Genomic DNA, 21235 nt, shown 5'->3' on the forward strand with positions numbered 1-21235 from the left:
TCGACGGAGACGAGGGGAGTGCGACCACCTGATGAGCCCCAAAATGGGTAGATTCTGTCGAGGGTGGCGTGTTACGTTTGTGGTTTCCACTCTGTTTTTAGCTTGACGAAACCTGGCACATTTTCAAAACGTTGAGAAAATAGTCGAACACATCATGTACGCCTGTTATACGTGTCCCGAAAACACTAATATCAGGGTTGCTGACGATTCAGTATATGGGGCCAAACACACTTTCATGCCCGAATAAGTCAGCAAACAAAGAATTCACAAGTTGCGGAGCAGAAAAACTTATGGTTACCAATGATCTGTACAGACTATGTCGACCAATAACACGATGGTATACTTAAACGATAAAAGGGTAGGGCTTCAGAAAGAGACCGCAACGGTGAAAAAGCTGACATAATGTCAAACACGTAGTGCAGTTTATTTACTGACAGGTTACTTAGTGGGCAAAAGGAGTGCAAAAGGAGCTAGGCTTGTTAGACTGTCAGTCAACTCATCGCACCTACTGTTTTATGTCGGTTATCCTAACTTCATAAAATTACTGTTGTTTATACTTTCTGGTAGATCCATTCTACGTTATATCAAGGCATTCTCGCTGAGCTTGGTGCAATAAATCCTCACGTTTTTACAGGTTTCAACTTGCTGTGCGTTTCTTTATTTACTTTTCTGTTAGTGGGATCGCTATGAAGGAAAATCAGGCCTTATTTAAGCTTTTTGACACTGGTGCTTCAGTGCCGTACAACCAGAATTTATTTCATATCATCGTTGTAAAGAATAAAAGTGGACGGGTAATGGAGCTAGTGCTAGCCTACCACAATCATTACGAGGTGTCTGCAACCCATTTAGACAATCTGGATAGGAAAGGACAACAACGCCACTGACTGGTCAGCAGCTATATGTTGTAGCGTCTCCGACCAGTCATACGGCGGATCAGGCGGACTTATCCTGAAAGGTGAGTCGCACCGATGGTACTCAGATTCTTCGTAGTCTCTTCCAGTCCAAGGAGTGGCCATCACTCTGCTTGCGCCATCCTGAAGTGTGCATGCCAAAACATCACTATTTTAGGCAAACGATGATTCACCGTGCGCAACACGTGGCCCAACCACTACAATATTCGGTCACATACTTCGATTGAAGTATCTGTTGCACAACCAAACACTTGTTTTCTAACTGTCACGTTGCGGATACGTGCTGCGGCTCTGAGACAGCGGTTAGCAATGTCATCCTCTCCTCTTCGAAGATGAGAAGGATGTTGTCTGCCTATAGGTCTGCCCAGATAGGTAAGTTGTCAGTCACCAGCTTTTTAAGCACCAGGGTATGAAAAACGTCCAGAGTTCGCCTCATTATCTCGTCCATCACGAAATTAACTAGGAATGGAGTGTGGGCATCCTTGTTGGACAACACTGTGTACGGAAGCTCTTGGAGAGAACCGCATATGCTCTCACATGTCTTCAAGTCCGAGAATACAAAGAAACTACCATAGTGTTAAACTTCTGGGGCACCCCTTTCTGAGCATGTCTTTAAAGGATAACATACCGGTCAACCAAGACACAAATGCGACCTGTAAATCCAGAAATACTACATTTGTGGGTCGTTACTACGCGTGGCACCTGGCGGAGTGCGAAGGTTTGGTCAGCGTAGCATTGGTCGGTCGGAAATCCGCTTGCTGTTCTCGATTCGAAGCTACATCGGCTATCATAAGGCAGTGAGGTACAAGCGATACAAAGCCTCACATTACGACTGGAGTCAAGTCAGTCCATCTGTGATTACGGCGCTATTTACGGGCTCCTTTTTCAGGAAAATGCGACGCTCTCTAGGTGGAGACAACTAGATAAGACAGGCGCTGTCTGAAGACTTCAAACTCATCCTTGTACAATATTGTTGGGAGGTCATTCGGTTCAGGAACTCGGTGGCGCCTGAGAATAACAGGCAACCATAAACTTCCAAAGCCATAAGGGTTTCCAGGTTCCAGGTTCACGGTCTTAGTACACATCGACCATCCCACCGAGTGGCAGCAGGTGGCCTACCGGTCAAGGTGTTCTTCCTTATAAAAGATGGTCGCGTAATTTTGATCCCAGATGAATTTCTTCACCGGCGGTTTCCGACGGCAGTCACAGGGATCTGGCATTCCCAGACTTCTTCCCCTCTTTCACTTTCATGCCCATTAGGCCCCACGGTTGGTATAGACACTGGCTTTCACTTGATGTCTGACAATTAATCAAGCTGAATTATTTCCAGGACCTTGCTTAAATTACTTAGATTACTTCGAAATTCAAGCAGCAATAATGATCATCAGTGCTTGACTGCCTGGTTTGCCACAGGCAGCAATTCCGGCATTGCGCATAAATGATGTCGATCTTTTCTGCACCACGAATTGACATACGTCGATCCACTAGTTAGAAGAGAGCCCAGAAGACGATTCTGAAAGATGTATCTAACTTCGGTTGCTAAGCTAGCTTTCTACCCCTTACACTGCCCTGGAAAGTGAAGAGAAAAGCATCCTCGGAGGAGTGCATGGCCAGAATGCACAAAAACGTTCCAGAAGGAGCGTAATACATAGTCTGTGGACAGCACACATCTGGAGTCTTTCAGAGTCTAATCCAAGTCGACCACCAACTGAGACTCATACACGCTAATCACGCCTGTTTGTACACTGAATTATCTAACAACTACAACGAATTATGAGCTTTTAGCCCACCTTACCAAGGCATTCAAGGCACCATAAAACCGGTGTTTGATGGTATCAGGGCTATAGTCTGTTGGGACGTACACATACATGATAAAAAAAAATCCACTTCCCGCTCGTATGAACCCCTCACAGACGTTTATATAAACCACAAAGAGCTGATTATCAAATGGTATCCAGTCAAGCAAGGTTCTTCCGTCAGGTGATTTCGGTCGATACCGTCCCCTGTATATTCTACTCCGGTGGCCTATGAATCGCCAGTTACGTAGCCTATTTCCACGTAAACGTTAATTCAGACATATAAACCGGGCGTCGAAGCTTGAATATTATCTTGAATTATTTGCTCTGCTACGCAGCACATATCAGTCTCAAGAGAATCCAGTTTGAGAGCTAGCGTATTTTGTTTTCCGCCTATTTCCACGTAAACGTTAATTCAGGCATATAAACCGGGCGTCGAAGCTTGAATATTGAGTTTAATATGCCTGAGGCTGTCGGGGCCAGCGGACGCACAGATATCACGGTCAATGCCGATGCAAGATCAGTACTGACGGATGGGCCTAGGAGGATGAGGGAGAGCGGGTGAACGAGAAAGGCCTGTTTTCCCCACCTCCTCTGCTGCACACAGCAAGATGACCCGGCTAACGACGTCACGCGACTGCCGATGTGGCATGACAGTACTTCTAATTGTAGAATAAGGATCGTGCGAGCTGCGATACTACCAGAGAACCCAAACCTAGAAAATAGGACGATTAGTGTCTTCAACTGAAGCCTCTGGTTCAAAAGCCTGGCCACATGGCAGCAGTGTTTATCGAGAAAGCTAGTGCACTACACTTTTTAAAGAGCAAGTCGCCACACATGTTCCATCCTTCAACCTGGAGGAGAGATAGTTTGTGTTGGTCTAACCTCTAACCATTGACTCTCCAGTATAGCTCACTGTGGTGCGGAACAACAAACCAGCGTCACAGAACGATAAGGTCCAGCCTTTTCGAGACGAAATGTATCTAACCTTTACATCTACATCGTCCTTTTTCATTTTATTTGACAGACGCCAAGTGACTGCTGTCAGTATCACGTGCTGGTCCCTGCTAAACGAATGGATCAGAAAACTTACTTGACGAGATTGGCCATAAGCAGCAAATGTGCCTTACTTGAGGATTTATGTTAATTTGTTAAAAATCGCAATGTCAACGAAAGTATCCTCCCAAGATTGCTGGTCAAAACTATGTGTTCTAGAAGTTGATCCATGTTGGATAGAACTTGTTTTTGTTCGTGGCCATATCGAATGTAACACTCAAGTCATGTATTGTCGTTTCTTTATCCCACCTAGTCACTAAAGATTTACTGACCTGTGCTATGTTGAAAACTCCTAAGACCGTAGTAAAACATTGGCGCCTGAGCTGACTGCCGAACATTCAAGGCCATCTCGGTAAAACAACTTTTGGAGGGTCGACTAGATTGCTTGCGTGGTACGCAGATGATCCTTACTACGAATTTCAATGAAGTTGACCTCGGTAAAGAACCGGTGTTTGACCGTCACAGAGCAAAACACCAGTGGCTATTCATAAACTTAGATCACCGGGTCTTCTACAGTCTCAACAGTTATTTCTGTCCGTTGACATAGAGCTGTGTCTACAACAGCTAAAAATCAGGCTGTGGATCTAAAGGCTGGAAATTTTCTGTTATTTGGGAAAGTATGAGCTCTTGATGAACTAATATTGGTTGGGAACATTCCATACATTTATTGAAGAATCCCATCGAGACCTAGCAGTCTCGATATTACATCAACCATTTTGTTACTAAAACGTCTCTTCGCGGTTTTGCTTTGAAAAGACACTGTACTTCGGAAATAATAATGTAATATAAGCCTCAAAATTGAGAGACGTCGTCTGTCTGTCTATCTGTCAGCCTCTCGCCAAGAGACCTATAGGGATACATGGGACCTACAGGAGCAGCTAGTTTGTTCAGTGCACTCAGGGTGGGCGAAATTTCCCACTTAAGTAGACCGTCTTGAAACACTGTATGCATGTGCCTTCAGATCGACAAACGGAGAAACATCTGCAGAAGACTATTTTGCTTTTATCTGGTTCATTAGTAGTGAGGCATCTAAACCGCCAAAGTGGTACAGAACAACCATATCCATCGACTGAAGAATAACCGGATACCAGTGTTGACATGTTAATCCAGCCAGATCAGATGGGTCCACATAGCCTCAGGTCAGTTACCACAAGGAACTGAAACCGTCATAATGCAGCAAGATATGCCCATCGGAAATTTGTATATACAACTGAAACGTTGACTCACTTGGAAGGTGGTGAAAGCTTGGAAACGTGTCTGACAGTAGGTGCACAAGTAAGGTCTCTGAAGGGCAATCTGGGGTTGTGGTGAATGTGGTGGACTGCTAGGGCGGTCGATGATTGGCAGTCCAACTTTCGGCGACGTTGTATTTTTCGTCTTTTGTGCGCCAAGTAATGCGCTGCACACCAGTGGGTCCCCGAATCTGGTGCCGGGATAGATGGAATTCAACAGAGCGAATGCTGGAAATATTTCGCCTAAATTTTGTCGAATGTCACTTGCTTGGGCCTGTGACACCGATCTGTTTGGTCCACTCTGTGTGCAGCTGAGCAGATGAGATGACTGACCAAGCAGCTCTGTCCGCGCGCTCTGGTCTGGGGATTTCGGTAGTGTTACTAGGGCCGGGAAACGCTGAACATCTGAGGGAACAGTTGCCAGGTAGAGTTGGGCCATCAGCTGCGGCAGAGAGTTTGACGACTGGGAGTTCACAGCATTACTCGGGTCTGCCAGAGTTTTCTCAATATTTACATCATCATTTACAGCGTTACCTAATAACTGAGCAAAAAACTGAACCAGTGTAGGATCGATATGTCCACTGGAACCCTGCGCATAAGCCATAGAAGGAATTTCAGGTTTATTGTCCACACAACCCTCAGTAATTGGTGAATACGAGTTTGCGGGGGTGGCACACAGCTGTGATACGAGCCCGGGGCTATGAAGCAGTGAAGTAGTCAGCGGCTCGGGCTGCGAAGCGCAAGACAAATCAAGTACACTTCCAGCAGTCTGGTTGGTCATGATCTGGTGTGCGGATGGACATCGGTCGGGTTGGTCACCGTGTGATTCTGTTCGTTTTGTAGGCGCAGTTCTGGAGCCTGGGGAATGCGGGCTACCAGAAGCCGGTTGATGATTATTAAGTAGACCACAAGCTGGATGCACGGGAACAAACTGCAAACCAGTTGCAGTAAAAAGAGGCGCAGTCAGGACCAATCCAAGCCGCGCTGATGCCTCAGCAACTGACTGGAACGAACATTCCTCATGTCGGGCGACAGGGTTCTCTTCAGTGGTGGAGTTTTGCGGTGAAGAAGCTACGTTTCCAACACGCAGCAACCGCGTGCTCATCTGCAAATGGCAGATGTAAAGATAATTTGATGCAAAGTAGCGCTGACAACCAATACAGTATACTGGTGCCGGCGTTGTGGATGTGTCCCAGGACAAGACATCGCAAGCCGAACCCGAATTTTCTGGTTCTGTTGGCCTCTTAGCTTGATAATCCAGTCCGTCTTTGAGAAACAGAGAGACGTCTTCTGATGTGGAAGGGTTTTGACTTTCGGGTGATACGGTTCCCAGAGGCTGAGCGGCGTTTTCCTGCCTTTTAGCGGGTGGTGAGTGAATCTTCCCAGGAGCGGTAGCTGCCGAAATTTTGTTCAGAAAGGGTAACAGGGTTGAAGTTGCCGTGGATTGCGAAATCCAGTTGGGACTGAGTTGTCCTAGAGACTTCAAAACTAAAGTTGAAAGGATCGGGTTCAGTGAAGGAACTTTTATATTGGGAAGCGAATCACCCAAGGGGTAAGTTGATGCAGTATCGCGATCAGATGATGCCGTAGCGAGCATTTGGTGCGTAGTGAAACAATTCGACAGTGCATTTGCAGTTGAACCATCAATATTCGCAGTGAACGTGTTTACTCGGCTTGCAGGACGCTTTGTATGGGTACTACGATGTTCTGAAGGTAAGAAAAACAATAGTATTAAAAAGTAAAAGCTCCAAACAATATCTAGACCCAGAGGTCCAATGAAAAAAGACTGGAAACAACACAGACTTGGATATAAGCGACCGCTGGAATTGATTAACTATGCTGTAAAACGTTTCAGTCAACTTTATTTCAGCCGTTTCTTACATTGGTTTTTGGGGAGTAGTATGCCTCAAATATCTCTACCAATCTTTTCAAGGCGGCTCTAACACTGCGTTGAATGAACTGAACATATGCTGAAGTGATATTCTAAGGCATGAATCAGAAGTAGCAGAAGCAAAAAAACAAAGAATGGACAGCACCCTATTCATGCAGAACCTATAGACACCCGTTTACCACTCAGATTTATCGGTCACTGTGATCGTTACCGACGATGTTCCCAATAGGATGTCCATGTAAGCGATTTATCTGAACAAACAACGTGAAAAACAGCTTGGGACCAAGATAACCAGAGAAACATGATTGCCGGACTGATAAGCAGACTCACGCACCGATAGGTGGTGCGATAAGGAAACGCGAGCTCTGATGTGTGGTTGTGTGCGTTGGTGCATGTGAACATCCTGCGGACGCGTGCTACCATAAGCTTGTGTTAGATTGTAAGGGCGATTAAGTGCCGTGCGCGCGCTGTTCAGGCTGTTTCTGGTTCCAGTATATGAGGTTCCAGGGAGCAAAATCGATCAGTTGAATGAAATTGAAGGGTTGTCGCTCCTGTCCTGACTTAGGTCCTCATACACGGCGAGGGCTCATGACACAGAGAGACGCACGCACACAAACAACGCATGAAGGGCGATGGCCACGCAAAACATCGGAAAAGAAAAAGCTAAACAGGTCCACTATCAAGATGTGCTGATAGCGATTGTTTGTCAACTGGCAACAGATATGAATGCATGGGCGTATCTACATGATATCATTTATCAACGGTTCCATTAAATAACATTTCCGTGCAGCAATCAGTCTTTGTTGACGTGATGGCGGGTAGAAAGACAGACAGCGTTCTAGAAAAGCTATGGAGCGCATGGATTGTAATCTGTTTGTGTGCTTCATAATGTTAACAGAAAAGTAGGGTACCTTGGTTTTAAGACTGCACAAGCTCGCATAGAAAATACTCGGTTTCCTAAGCATGAAACATTGTCAAGTAACACTCGAAAGAGCCAATAATAGTTTCGCCGTCATTCGGACCCGTTCGCTATGCTTACATTCTAGAAGAAACCAATGAAACCTTCAACTACTGTTGTACTACCTCCCTAATATCACTTCAGAAAAGTCAAAAGAATTTGCTCCTATTTGGGAAGTGGTCGTGTATTGAAAAAGTCGATCGCTTGATACCTGCGAAAGCCGGGTAAAGCTAGAGTTGTATTTGAGATGGAGCCGTTAGATAACAGGCGTGCCATAAGGGCGAGTTAAAAGTAAATCACCCAACCCTTTTTCCAATCTCTTCTCAAAGACAACAGACGACCAAGGGACAAGGAGACAGATAGCATGTCTATCTAGGTCACTCACATTGACTAAATGACCGGTATTGTTCCATTGTGATCTGAAAGAATCACCATAAGTACTAGTCAAGTGGGACTCTTCCTGAGAAAAAAACTAAGTACAAACATTAAGATTGAAGCCAAAGTATCACAAGCTGTCTGTTCACTGAACTTGTTTCACAGCATGCTCCGGGTCGTTAGGAGTTTTACAGCCAGAAGACTTTCAGTACAGGAAATAACAGCGAGTGTAAATCCCGATTCATTCACTAGACTACATGTACCAGAGATCACGTTCCAAATCACATGTGCTGTAAGTTTAGTCTTGCCTCATCGAAGCGCGACAGTCGACCTCCGAAATTTATCAGACAGCCTACGAGACTACTTTGTGGTTAAGTCAACATTCGATGCGGACACATTGAATGAGAGTTGCATCGTGCACCCTGTCTAACGAATATGCCTACACCATCTAGCCACAGTCACATTCTCTTGCTCACGTCTGCCTGACCGATGAGGTGCACGGCTGATGAGCTCAAGCAAGACCGAATGGCAGTGACTATGAATGCTAATATTCTATCTGATACCGTGCACGGTATCTAACATGAAATAATACACTCATGGGGCTCACCATAATACAGTGTAAATGCGAACATGAGCACAGTAATCGGTATGCAACAAACTACTCACGAACCAGTCCGGTGTTGCTGTAGGGGAATTTTGTCATACCCGTATTATCAACTGCATCTATGCTGGGGGAAGTTGTACTTATTGAAGATGTGTCTGTGGTAGTCGCCGAACAAGGTGGTGCAAGAATCTGGTTGGTTACTGCCTTTGGTCGTTTTGAGCAATAATGTGTCATATGAGCAGTCAGTGTATCCACGTTTGAAAATGGGATCCCACAGTATGTGCACTTTTTGTCCCGCTTTGGTCCACTTATACCCCCAGATGTGGTAGCCGACTGAAACGTCGGTGAACTCAGGCCCTTCGATGAATTTCCCGGCAGCTGCTGCGGGCCAACATCCATTCCACCATTGGAAGATATCAAAGATAGAGGAGGCGCTGTTGGACATAAATTGATGGGAAAAATCTGGTAAAGTGTAAGTGCATAAATTCAGATTTCACGCAAACGAATGTTGCCACATATGAGTCAAAACAAATTATAGATACTCAGTGAACATAACTTCCCCTTACAAAAAATTATGAATAACTCAGACATAATGATGAACGCCAAGAGAGATCGCCCCAAAAGTTTCACTTTCGAGAAAACAACAGCCTACTCAACCAAGTCGAGAAGTAATTTCCCATGTGTACATCAACTCATACAGCGTTTGCTCCCTCAGTTGGGCAAGGGAATATGCAAACGCTTTCTAGCGGCTTTTCCCTTAAACCTGTATGATGTAAATCCATCAGACTAAGCCTGTGATTGGGCATACCACATCCAAAGCAGAACTATCGGACGCAGGACTCACTAGTCAGTAAGATTTACGTATAGACACACCCCATCCAGTCATTCGAACTGGAGGACACCTGCACGCTTATTGAGATTTTCGGAAAGTGTTGATAGATTTATCTTCTTGTGGCGTTTGTATAGGGCATAAAAGCTAGGTCCAAGCATTTTCCCAGTAATGTTCCGATCAAAGCTGTGTGCCAATGCCTGGAAAAGCCCTCTCATAAGGATACAACGGCAAATCGCCAACGAAAAAGATATGAGCGACATGAGTGACTGCCTTTCTTGAGAGCCAGTTTGAGGGTCATTTTTCCTTTGATCGGCATCCTAAATTTGTTTAAAAACTTGTGTATTGAAAATAGTTTATCGTTTGCTTGACATATTCTCATCGACATACTTAAAAGGCTTCAAATAAACAGATGGTCTTCCGTCTTGCAGTTAATTTTGGACCAATGGACTTCAATCATCGGTGAATCACACAACCATGTGATTGTAGATATCGTTAACAGTAAGTATTACGGGATATATCCACTAAAAATTTCTGGTCAATTTCTTAAGCTAGCAAAACTGGATTCAGAAATATTAAGCGGTTAGGCCTGACGCAGGAGATCAAAAACAGCTATGTATAGCAACATTACGAGTGAGTAACAATGTAGAATGCAGGAAATTGATATATGCAACATTGTTTTGAGTATCTCACGACAGAATGTTTACGGGGTGTGCGAAAACTCTTCGTCTTCCTTTCCATGTAGTGGCAGATATTTTCAACAACTTTTGCCACAGTAGGATATAAATCTTCGTTTTGTACAGAGAGAACTTTCAACAAGTTTGCACGTCTCGTCAGAGTGTAGATATCTTCCCGTTTGGAAGCGCTTATTCGGGTTTGTACAGTGTATGCGGTTGAAACACGCTCATGGAAACGCGTGGAAACACACTCATCCAAAGTGATTCCTCTCCAAACTCCACATTCTGGATTCGGTTTCGTCCACAGTACATACAGGTACCGTAGTACCATCACAGTATTTGGCACAGTCGAGCGACCGGTGCGTGGAAAGTATCTATCCGAACAAACAATAGTCAGTCATCTTTTGATGAGAATGTCACGTTAGGGTCGATAAACAGGTAAGTAAAGCGACGCATTAGCATCCTAACCGTTATGGTTTATGCACCGTGGCTCTCTGTTAAAATGTTTTTGCGTCCTCCGACTTATACGAACACCTGTGTACCGAGTTGGTTTCGACAAGAGACTTACCTTGGAAACAGGTGAATGCGTCGTTTGTGATGTTTCCCAGCATCACGACCACATCCTACTTCCTATTCAACCTGCTGACTATATGCCACGCGTGATATAGTCTTCGGATAAGCTGACTAGCTATGATCGATCGGAGGATTCTAAGTGAAGCGTTCTGATTTCTCAACGCGGTGTGGGAAAAAGGTTTTTAATTCTGTCCTCCTTTATCGTGAAAGTGTCTGCTGACCACAGGTATTTGCGGGAATTTGAGTTCAGATTCACACCACTGTCATTAAGCAGTCCTCCTCATGTCCCGGATAAATTATTCTGATGGGTACACACCAAAAATTGGAAGCAAAACGCTCGGGTTTGGCTCTTCTCAGAGTCTATCAAGAGTACATATCCTTGGCCGTGCCGGGAAATGCAGGGAGAACGTGTCACCACGACTCTAACAACACAGACTGGAAGTACATGAATTATTGCGTTGATCGACTGACCTACCAATCAGATAGCTTCGCAAAAGCTCGGTTGATTGCTGGCACTAGCGGAATCCGTAGAATTTGTACCCTCGTCTGAACGCCACTGTAGCACTTCCACTATACAAACTGGATGTACGGGGTTCGGTCCGGGCATTGTTGGTGAGCTCTTGTAGGATCAAAACTCGCTCTTTTATGCGGAGTAAAGTTACCACAGAATGAAGAATATTGTTCAAATGGTAGCCCGAGGTGATTATGCCGTACTGCTTTCGACTGCCACTTTGAGAAACGTGAATACTCTATGGGTCCCAATTCATCCACCTGGATGGAAACTAGTGAAGTGATAATGTGATTCGAACCATTGATTTACCGATCCCTACTTGATAGCTTATAGGACTGCAAATTAGTTAATCTACATCGTGATCTGCGGTTGGATTGATGTGATAAACCCACGCGTGTTGCTTCTTACAGCTTCTCTTCCTTGTTGTGGTGTAGTGTGTGTTCGGTTCGGTTACGCGCGCACGCAGCCAAATCAACGCACACGAATCCGTGAGCTTGTTTATGTGCGTGTGCCTCAGAGAACTCCATATATTCGTATGTCATACACATACCCATAGGGTATTACACTAAGGCTGCCGCCAGCGGTATATACGTCAGTGGGCGCCTGTTTAGATGCCTAGCCATAGATGAGACTGTCAGATTGATACTAGAGCTACGGATATTGCAATGGACCAGTGCGTGATTTGCACGTTCACAGAGAGAGAGACAGCAAACGAAATTGATCACACAGAGAGGAAGTGCATCGGAGTGGACGAGATAAGAGCAGTAGAGCGCGTCTATCACCTTATCATTTCGTATAGATCTGTAACTTGGTTTTCAGCTGTCTTATCGCATCCGCAATCACCCGCACCCGTCGATAGTTTTATGGAGGGGCGCGGTAGAGTTAGATTGAAATGTCGAACACATAATATGTGCAGTGTACAAGTGAGTGCCACCATATATTGACATTGTCATCCGCATCCCACTTACAATCTATTACCACAGAAACCGGGCTAACGACGGTGAGAAAGGGAGAATAAACAGAAGTACGCTTGGTAGTATTACTCACACCATTTACAAACGCCCCAAACCCAAAAGATGAAATACCCCGATTGGGCAACTGCTTTTATCACCCGCTAATGCGTTTCTGAAATTGTATCCAGCGATCCAGCGACAGAGTGAACTATGATAGCAGGGAGAGTGAGCCATGCCGAGTGATAGAGCGGAAAGTGGTGTACGACTGTACACTCCACTCAGTTCATGAAGATAAAATCAGTTGGATTTCCTTTGCTTCGCGAGTGGTTTGGTTTGAAGCGCACGGCAAATAGGATGGGTAACACTGAAAAATTGAAATGAATAACTTACTAGGCCGTACACTCAAAGCTCCGTAAAGCATGTCATTGGGATCCAATTCTCTTGTGACAATCAGTGTAATTGTTTTTGACGACGCTATCAACCAAAAAAGTGGAAAGATGGAAGTAACTCTGTCAAGGCATGCCGATTCTTATTATCATTGATTGGCAAAGCAAATGACAAGGGAGTGACCAGAAACTTTGGACAGTAACGAAACTGAAAAAGGATTTCAGGCTGCACTATCCAGGGTGCTGAAAACTTGTAACTTTAGTTCGCTTTCAACTTAGAATAAACCACAGTTCTGAGGAGTGAAATTCACAGCACACGTAACTAGTATCAGTATGGTCAGGACCACTCAGAACTTTATGGTTGTTAAACAATAAACACTCATTCCATACAAATCTCTGAGGAGAGGTCAATCTGAGGAAAGAATTTAGTCTTCAGAAGAGCAAAGAACTTTAATTCTCCCTGAATTCACATCACGAGTTACCACATCCAGTGAGACCTCCAAACTTCCATGATAGGCCACATTATCCAGCACCGTAGTCACATTCTTTAAAATACTACCGTACCAGTGAGTAATCAGCCCATTCCAAAATTTCGTATGGAACAGATATCCATGTCAAGTGGTAGATGTTCATTTACAGCCGCAGTTACATGTCTTTCATTAGGTTCTAAGCATGTCTGGAATCCACATACTTGCTGCATCAAATGTACCCATGCTCATGCTTGACAACTTTTATCCGCAGTGTCAAGGCTTGGGACGAACTAACTACAATCAGCAAACGTTGTTTCCTTTTGCTCGTATGGCGGCGTATTATCATGCACTTAAAATGGGGAGAATTTAACTGGGGGCGGTACTTATATGGAACTGCTTTGTCACAGAAGTTTAGCAATCAGATGGATTCAGAAAAGTTGAACCACTGATAGCAATAAATTCAGTCAACGAAAAACTAAATGGCGAAATGTGTGAATGGGTTGTGCAAGTACGTTTTAAACAAAACAGCAAAATGAACGGAACGCAGGTTTCAGGATGCTAAACTATTTCCCAGATTGTGTCACATAACTTTGTTGCCTTTTGTGACAAAGCTGTGAGTTGGAGATGTCCGTGTGCAGTCAACGACAAGAGCATCCTCTAAGGCTACTCACAGTAAGAAATCCTGAATGAAGATTGAGGCTCGGTCATTAAGTATTTGTAATCAGAGTAAAGAGATGCTTCTAGAGATTCGGTCCCCAATGCTACTTTTTCGATATTGATGAAGCGTTTCAACTTTTTATCCTATAGTTTAGAAAAGTGTTGACGACGAAGCGCCGTTAGTAAGGCTTGTACCCTTCAGAAAAGTGAACTAGTTCCCTCGATATGATGTTCTATTCAATAGGTGTCTGAAAACTCTTCGAAAGTACACGACCGGATTTGCCCGTCCTTGGGACTCATCAGGAATTCTCAAAACTTCCTTCAACCTCATGTCCTACTTGAACGTCAGACTGTACGCACTTGGTGGAATACACTTTCTGGTAAATTGCACTGGTGTCAATGAGAGACTCGAACAACTCCCCCGTTCATGATATTCTCCAGCTAAACGCGCTAAACAAAAGCCATCTAATGTTTCACTTGGCATGATATACAAGATAACGTGCTATATTTTCTTGACATTGTATGCTAATCACTAATTTGTCCTTCAAAATCCTAGGAGAGAATAGTTTTGAGATATGTACAGAAAAGAAAGCAGGTAGGAAAGAGAGCACCTAGGAGATTTCAGCTTTTTAAGTGCACGCTCGTGTTTGTATCGCTTGCTTACCATGAAAAGTTTGATGGCGAATGAATTCAATCGAAACCAGTCACGAATCCCAAACGGTCGACCAGGAAATTCGTCCACCCGCTTTGTATACAAATTACACATTCTTATAGAAATTTCTGTATGTACCACAGGTAACTACTGGTTTACCTGCTAAATAGAAATACTGTGGATCAGTCTCTGGAATTGCAGCTTCAGAAACGAATTTTCCCGCCAAATCCTCTTAGAGGGCTTTTTCTCCGTTGTGCTGGCATTATAGAGGATCATAGGTGCTAATTGTTAATGGATTCTTAAGAGTCCCATGTATGCTGCAATAAAAACAACAAGTAACTGGAATGATTCACAAGTATGCTTTGTCGTAAATTTCCCATTTTTCCTACTTCACTTCTGGTTCTCACTTCGCGTCAGGAAACTTACAGAAATTGTACTTTTCTTGCTTCCCCCTTCACAAAGTGTTTTTCAACCAACCAATGACCGTTTTTAGGAGGGCGAGTGCGGGCTGTTGTTACACAATGTATAGTTATTCTGGTCACATGGTTGGTTACGAACTGAGCTCCCCGTTATAATGAAGCATTGCTATTTCTTAAGACTGTTTTGCCAAGGTTTATCGAAATCAAGCAGATGTTTGTAAATTTCGCTCTGTTTAGAGCTCATCAGTTGGACGTAACAGAGATTTATTACACATTAAAACACAGTACTGAACAACTCACTTGCTTTCTAAATGAGAAGCCGTTGATATATAACCAAAAGTGAACTCGTTAAAAATAATATTCACTCAAATTTACAACAGTACATTTCATCCAAAGTTTACATGCTAATTAGAGGAAGGAACGGAGTACATTATCCTAAAAGCTGATGGATTTGACAAGAAAAAAAGACCTGCTGCTCACTACGGCAACTGTTTTTGGTTTGGCCAGGTTAACTTCACGAAAATGTAACAATTGTGGGTTACGTATATAATCCCTCCGAACAGAACAAATTCACTTTTAGCCAGTCTTCAATGAAGCTCTCTTTCTGAAAGAGTATCCTCTTTCACATAAAATACCCTTCGGATGACAAATAGCCACATTCTCTATAAAATAGCACTCCAATCAAATCAGCTCTAATGAGTGTAGGTAGCGACAAATGTGTATTACACTGAAAAGAGCCAATTATTAGTGAAAGTTTGTAGTCGTTCAATCCAACATAAGTACTGACCAGTGTTGCTGAAAACCTCTGGACAGCAAACTACCGGTTTCGACCTGTCTGGGGCTGGTTTGAAGGCGGTGTCTTCGGGTTTCAGTCAACACAATGCTTTACTTGAATCCAAATGGGACGCAGTTCGTGAAGTACACTCATTTGCAGATCAATTTGGTTGTACCGTGGGACTCAGTGTAATTCCGACATAAACTCCCGTTTATTACATTATTCATCCGAATACAGTCACATAATTTGTCTTGTGTTTCAGTTAGCAATATTTACCAGATATCGCAGTATATTCTCGAGCGGGAACAACAAACTAGTTGGTGTGCCAATGGGTGTCTCTGATAACTAGTAACCTCTAAAGAAATAAAGCAGTACTGAATAGTCAAGGACTGAGCGGATGGACTACTAATTTCCATAGAAGTGCCTCAGTATCTGAATGAGTAATAACTCTTCAATCTATTGGAGAATGTTTTGAACCAAATCAAACCCTTGTGAAACGAGTTGTAGTTTATGCAGAAAGAGGGACGGTTGTAGTTAGCGAGGCGCCTTGCATTATATTTGTTTTTCTTCAGCAATTACGTTCGTTAGGTATGAAAAAACTTACGATCCAATACTAGATCCACGTTAGACTCCTGTTGACTCATTCGAATACCTGATTCGTGCAGTAACTTGATCCACATGTGTTCCTCGCCCAGCACAATCGTAGTCTCATCCACCGGACAGTTGGAATTCTGTGTTGAGCAGAACAGGAACAAAGTGAAAATTCTAAGACCGAGCGGATGAGATAGTGATATATATCCATATACCCGTTATTGTGAGATTATGGCGCGCAGTACAAGGACTAACTGTGTCAGTTTGGGTTCAGTTAATTTGTTAAGAAAGGACCACAATGAAATTCAAACTATGGTGTGTACTATAAAGGGCAGGTTACCACGGCCCAAAGATACGCGCCTGGTTTTTTGTTCCACATGAGTACAACATACAGTGAAGAACTGTCGAAAAAGACCCAGCTGACAGTGAAGTCAGTCCCACGTATCGTTCCTACTCTGAACGATGCAACCAGGGTTAGCTGGGTAAATCAGACCGTTGGCGACGCTGCGGAATATAAGTAGCCTGGATGCGCTCGGTTGCTGGGCTGTTCACCGAGCTTGGCAGTTGGATTACAAACATTTCATCATCAATCGAGCTGACATCGGACAGCAATGACCAAGATCCGCCTTCTGAGTGGCTTTGTGGTCAGTAGTAACCTGCAATAGACAGCAGCAACCAAGATCCGCCTGCTGACTGGCTTTGTGGTCAGTAGTAACCTGCAATATATATGAGGCCTTAGTATTTTTCGCAGGAAGAAGACTCAATAAACTATGTCAGCTAACCAAGGCCAAAATCCTGATGAGTGGCGGGCGATCAATTGAAATCATTCTTTGAGAATGAAAGGTAAGAAAGTTTTAGGGTCAAACAAGTCATCAGATAATTTTAGAAAAAACCAGTCCCATTTAGACCAAGTACCGTGGCTATTTTGGAGAAGTCCAACTTCTCTAGAGATTCACCAGTCTAACAGTATATGAAAGCTACGAAACCATTATCGTTAACTTTATGATCACACATTAGCATTAATGTCAGTGTTGTAAGCGGTCTACGACGGTTTTCACCCTTCCAGTTACACCTGATTCCGGATACAAAGGGCGAAAAACAACACACTCTTGAAACAGAAGTTATTTTGATCTATTCCGGCATGCACCCGGTTCCAGATCTTCAGCATTCATAAGTAACTGGTTTCAGTGAATTCCGCAAATCAGGTTAAGTGCTCCTAGTCATCAAAATTTATAAGATCGACAGCCCTGAGTAAAAACTTCAGTACGAGTTTCCTCGGATTTTGTTATTCGGACAATGGTTTGTGAGTTCACATGTGAAAGCAGCAAATATGGACAGCAGAAAACAAGGACTTACTTTCACAGCGATTTTTAGCACGTTTCCTGGGCTTTGTTCCCCCAAAGTGTGCAAGCTTTTTTTGCACTCTTGGCTCAGATGGACTAAGTAAGGACCCCAGATGTGCCCGACCACGAATCGTCCAACAGCACACACCGTTGGCTGTCCGCCACATGCAGTGGAAAGCTGACATTTAAGTCCAGGTGGAATGTAATTCAGTTGAGGCGATAATGTTGAGCCTCGCTCCAAGGTGTGCACGTCCCGTGAACAAACTTGCTCCTCCGCACCTTCGTCCATATTTTCCATATTCTCTGTTAAAACAGTAAGTTTCACGATAAAGTAAAACAGAAATCACAGCATAATTTCGAGTTAAAAACATGTGCGATGTACGTATTTGGGTGAGACTTCTGCAACTCTAGATAACTGGAACCCGCTTGCATTACACGACTGGTTCATTGGCTGGATTTGGATTTTGAAGGTTAAATGAGACATTCCAATGCAAGAATGGAAGCAGGGTAGAAAATATATATAGTCCAAATTTCAGTTTCAGCCTTTACTAAAGCTCTAAAACAGTAATTCACAACACCTCTCCTCAAAACCAACACGGATCGGGCCTGTTCTTACCCTCAACCAAACGATACTCAAAAGGCTCACTTCAATATGAGAATCCTATCTAAGCTCATTCACATTTTAACGGCAAAAGGAGAAACAGTGACTTTCCTTGCTTCGGCTGCAATATGAAACTGATTCTATGTATCCCTAGGCGTATAGCCAAGATTCTCCATGTATTCGACTTTTTCGTATAATCAACAAAGCTTGAGGCTGTGAAAATGGGGCCTTCAGCCCTTCCGTGAATTTTGGAAATTTCCTCCAATGTGGGATCATTGCTTTGTTGGAGTCGACGTGATTTCACGGTTCAGCTTCTGATAAGAATTTGTATGAGAACTAAGGTAGTTTTAGGAGAGAAGGCCACCTCAGTTCCTGTACGTAAGGAATGTTCATGCCCTCGGTGATTCTATGGTATGGCGATCAAGAGATGGAGCCAGTGAGCAGAACATCCCATGGCCAATCAGTTTACATTAAATTGATGGGTTGTAGTCAGAAAAACTGCAGTTTCTTCCAGTAGGATCAAATAGCAATTTTCCCGAAGTACATCGTGTTGACCAACTGAAGACCTTCGGGCCATTTAAAAATGGGATTAAGGCTTGCTTGTTCGCAGATCGCTAGTATATTCAGGTGTACATTAAAGCATACTGGGAAGTTTCATTAAAAATTTGAGAATTCACAAGCCTCTGGTCTTATAACGAGATTGCGCGTTAGATGAAGTGATGTGATGCAATTTAATTCACCATTTACGCACTGTTGACGACCTTTTCTCGAATCACGCAGTACTGGTTGCGCTTGAAGATGTTGGTTCACTTGCATCTCAAATAAACCTGAGAAACTTCATGACGATTTGGAATCAATACTCTCCAGCTGAGATCCGACATTCCTTACCAATAAAGAAAATTAAAAGATTCCACAAACAGCTGCAAAACGTTTCCAATATCACGAAACAATCCTGCCAACTTACACCAAGGTATAATCAAATAGTATTTCTAACCTCGTGTTTTCGCGTGTTCAAAAACTGTATACCACGTTCCGTTGGAACATGATTGTCAAACTGAGCCACCCAGAGAAAATCCTCTAGTGAACCTAAATGAATATCCGACCTGCATATCACCGGCATACCATCATGCTTGTTAAATAATATACACTAGGCTTAACACACTACTCATAAGATTGCTGAAAACACTCCAACAGCCCACAATCGGTTTCGCCCTTCCACTTCAGGTTCATCAGCCAGGTACAGTCCCATAGTTTCCGTAAACCCAAGGTGGACAGATCCCAACAAATATCCTCGTTTGTGTACGGACCTGGCTTTGACAGAAGATTCAGCTGAATAAAGCTTCAACCGAATATGCTGCACTAGTCTATATAGGGAAGCACGAGAAGCACACGGGACTGTTAATACACTCCAGTAACAAGTCGCTTAATGAGTCAAACCACAAAACACCACGAACGACTAAATGAGTGACTACGTGTTCCCCCAGTGGGGTTTGTAAGAATACACCCTGGTGACGGACAGGACTACAACTTCCTATCTGTTCCAGGACCCCGGTCGGAAATGGTTACTTATGACGACCCAATAAGCAGTCTAGAGGACAAAAATACGTGTATTTGACTTTCTAACAGAACTGATGAAATTGTTGAAAGTATTACCTTTCAGCCAACCACTATCCTCGGGAGAATGCTGCGTAACTGAAGCCGCACTTGAGCAGTGGTCAATGCCCTACACAAACCTGAGTGTTAACCTGCCTATCCACCACTCATCCATCCCACCCGTCATTTGCTCGTGGATGTGTCATGCTAAATGACACATATTAGAAAATTTCTGAACAAAACAGACATCTAAGTGATCGGCGAGGTCTCACTAGCTCCATACGAATCACCCGATCAATCCAGCTGGAACCCTCAGTATGGTTTCTCAAGTGCAACCAAAGTGATTGGTGGTTGTTTGAAAAAATGCACTTGCAACCGCCACGTGCGTCGCAATTCACCTACAACATATTATCCTTTTTCCCCAGAAACGTCATGCGAAACTGTAACTCCAGCCATGGCTTGCTAAACACTTCACTGCAATTTCGATATGGTCGTCGTTTTTATACTGCTTATTTTTACACATGTCCGATGGGATCACGTGGCTTGGATCATATAACTGCAACATGTATGTCCTAATCACTGAGTGGTCCCTTTCACGCTAGTCGTCTCGACTCTAAATGGGGTAATCGGGAGAAAATCCAAATGAAAAACCAGAAGTGGCAATTTTTCGGAGTCAAAGGTGACCTGTGCAGAGTAGAACAATATCATCAGCATCATCATCGACAGCGTGACATCAATGTTCAACACCGATGCTTCACTGCCGTAGAACGATATGTACAAACAGGAGCAACACATGATCACCAAAATTCAAAAACCTAGTTTTTTCAAGCTGTATTTTGATCAAAAAGTGCTTATAACTTCAATCATTCTCTTTTAAAGCGTTGCAATTATTAAAACGTCAGAACGCCACTATGAACATCCAGCATACGAAAACTATACCAATAGCCGGAATGAGCTCAGTATTTTTAGTGACCTTGCAGCGAATCGGAATAATGATACAAGACTGAAGTGCCGAAAAAACTGCTGGTAAGAATTCTTTATATCCACCCTTCCGATGTGCTTTAAACACAAGCAAATTGCGCATCCTAAGAAGCAAATTTGTTGGGGCTAAGCAATCTTATCCACTGAGCCCCCAATTCTCTCCCTCTCGGGTCTTGGATGACACTGATTCAATAGCAAATTGATCTTCCTGAGGATTTCGCTGCGTATCGAAAAGACCAGTCCTGCGAATAGTTTGCGCAAACAGGCTGACGGATGTGCGGCGTCGTTAAATTGACAGTTGATACAACAGATCGTGGCCACATTGGCTGGCCTTAGTGGAAGCTTTCTTTCAGATTCATATCATCCTAGTAACTGGTTTGTTAGTTGTTCATGCGATCGAC

General features: G+C 43.6%; 2 protein-coding genes across 2 annotated transcripts in view; one reads left to right on the forward strand and one right to left on the reverse strand.

The window, feature by feature from the left end:
• T265_05617 (hypothetical protein) overlaps positions 1–17957 on the reverse strand; it is a gene marked incomplete at both ends in the record, with an annotated part of 21398 nt that extends 3441 nt beyond the window's left edge. The window contains 8 exons of the mRNA XM_009170676.1: positions 1085–1173; positions 1300–1477; positions 2702–2959; positions 3117–3246; positions 4987–6702; positions 12757–12840; positions 16330–16456; positions 17673–17957. Of these exons, the coding sequence (XP_009168940.1) occupies positions 1085–1173; positions 1300–1477; positions 2702–2959; positions 3117–3246; positions 4987–6702; positions 12757–12840; positions 16330–16456; positions 17673–17957 (2867 nt within the window). The remainder of the gene's footprint in view (positions 1–1084; positions 1174–1299; positions 1478–2701; positions 2960–3116; positions 3247–4986; positions 6703–12756; positions 12841–16329; positions 16457–17672) is intronic.
• T265_05618 (hypothetical protein) lies at positions 15741–19595 on the forward strand (the record flags this gene model as incomplete). The annotated part of the gene is made up of 2 exons (XM_009170677.1): positions 15741–15913; positions 19433–19595. Coding segments are annotated over 2 exons (162 nt in total), but the record flags the coding sequence as incomplete, so codon positions are not given.
• Between the last annotated feature and the right edge of the window lie 1640 nt (positions 19596–21235).

The sequence above is a fragment of the Opisthorchis viverrini genome (assembly GCF_000715545.1).
Source record: "Opisthorchis viverrini unplaced genomic scaffold opera_v5_109, whole genome shotgun sequence".
NCBI classification, from domain to species: domain Eukaryota; kingdom Metazoa; phylum Platyhelminthes; class Trematoda; order Opisthorchiida; family Opisthorchiidae; genus Opisthorchis; species Opisthorchis viverrini.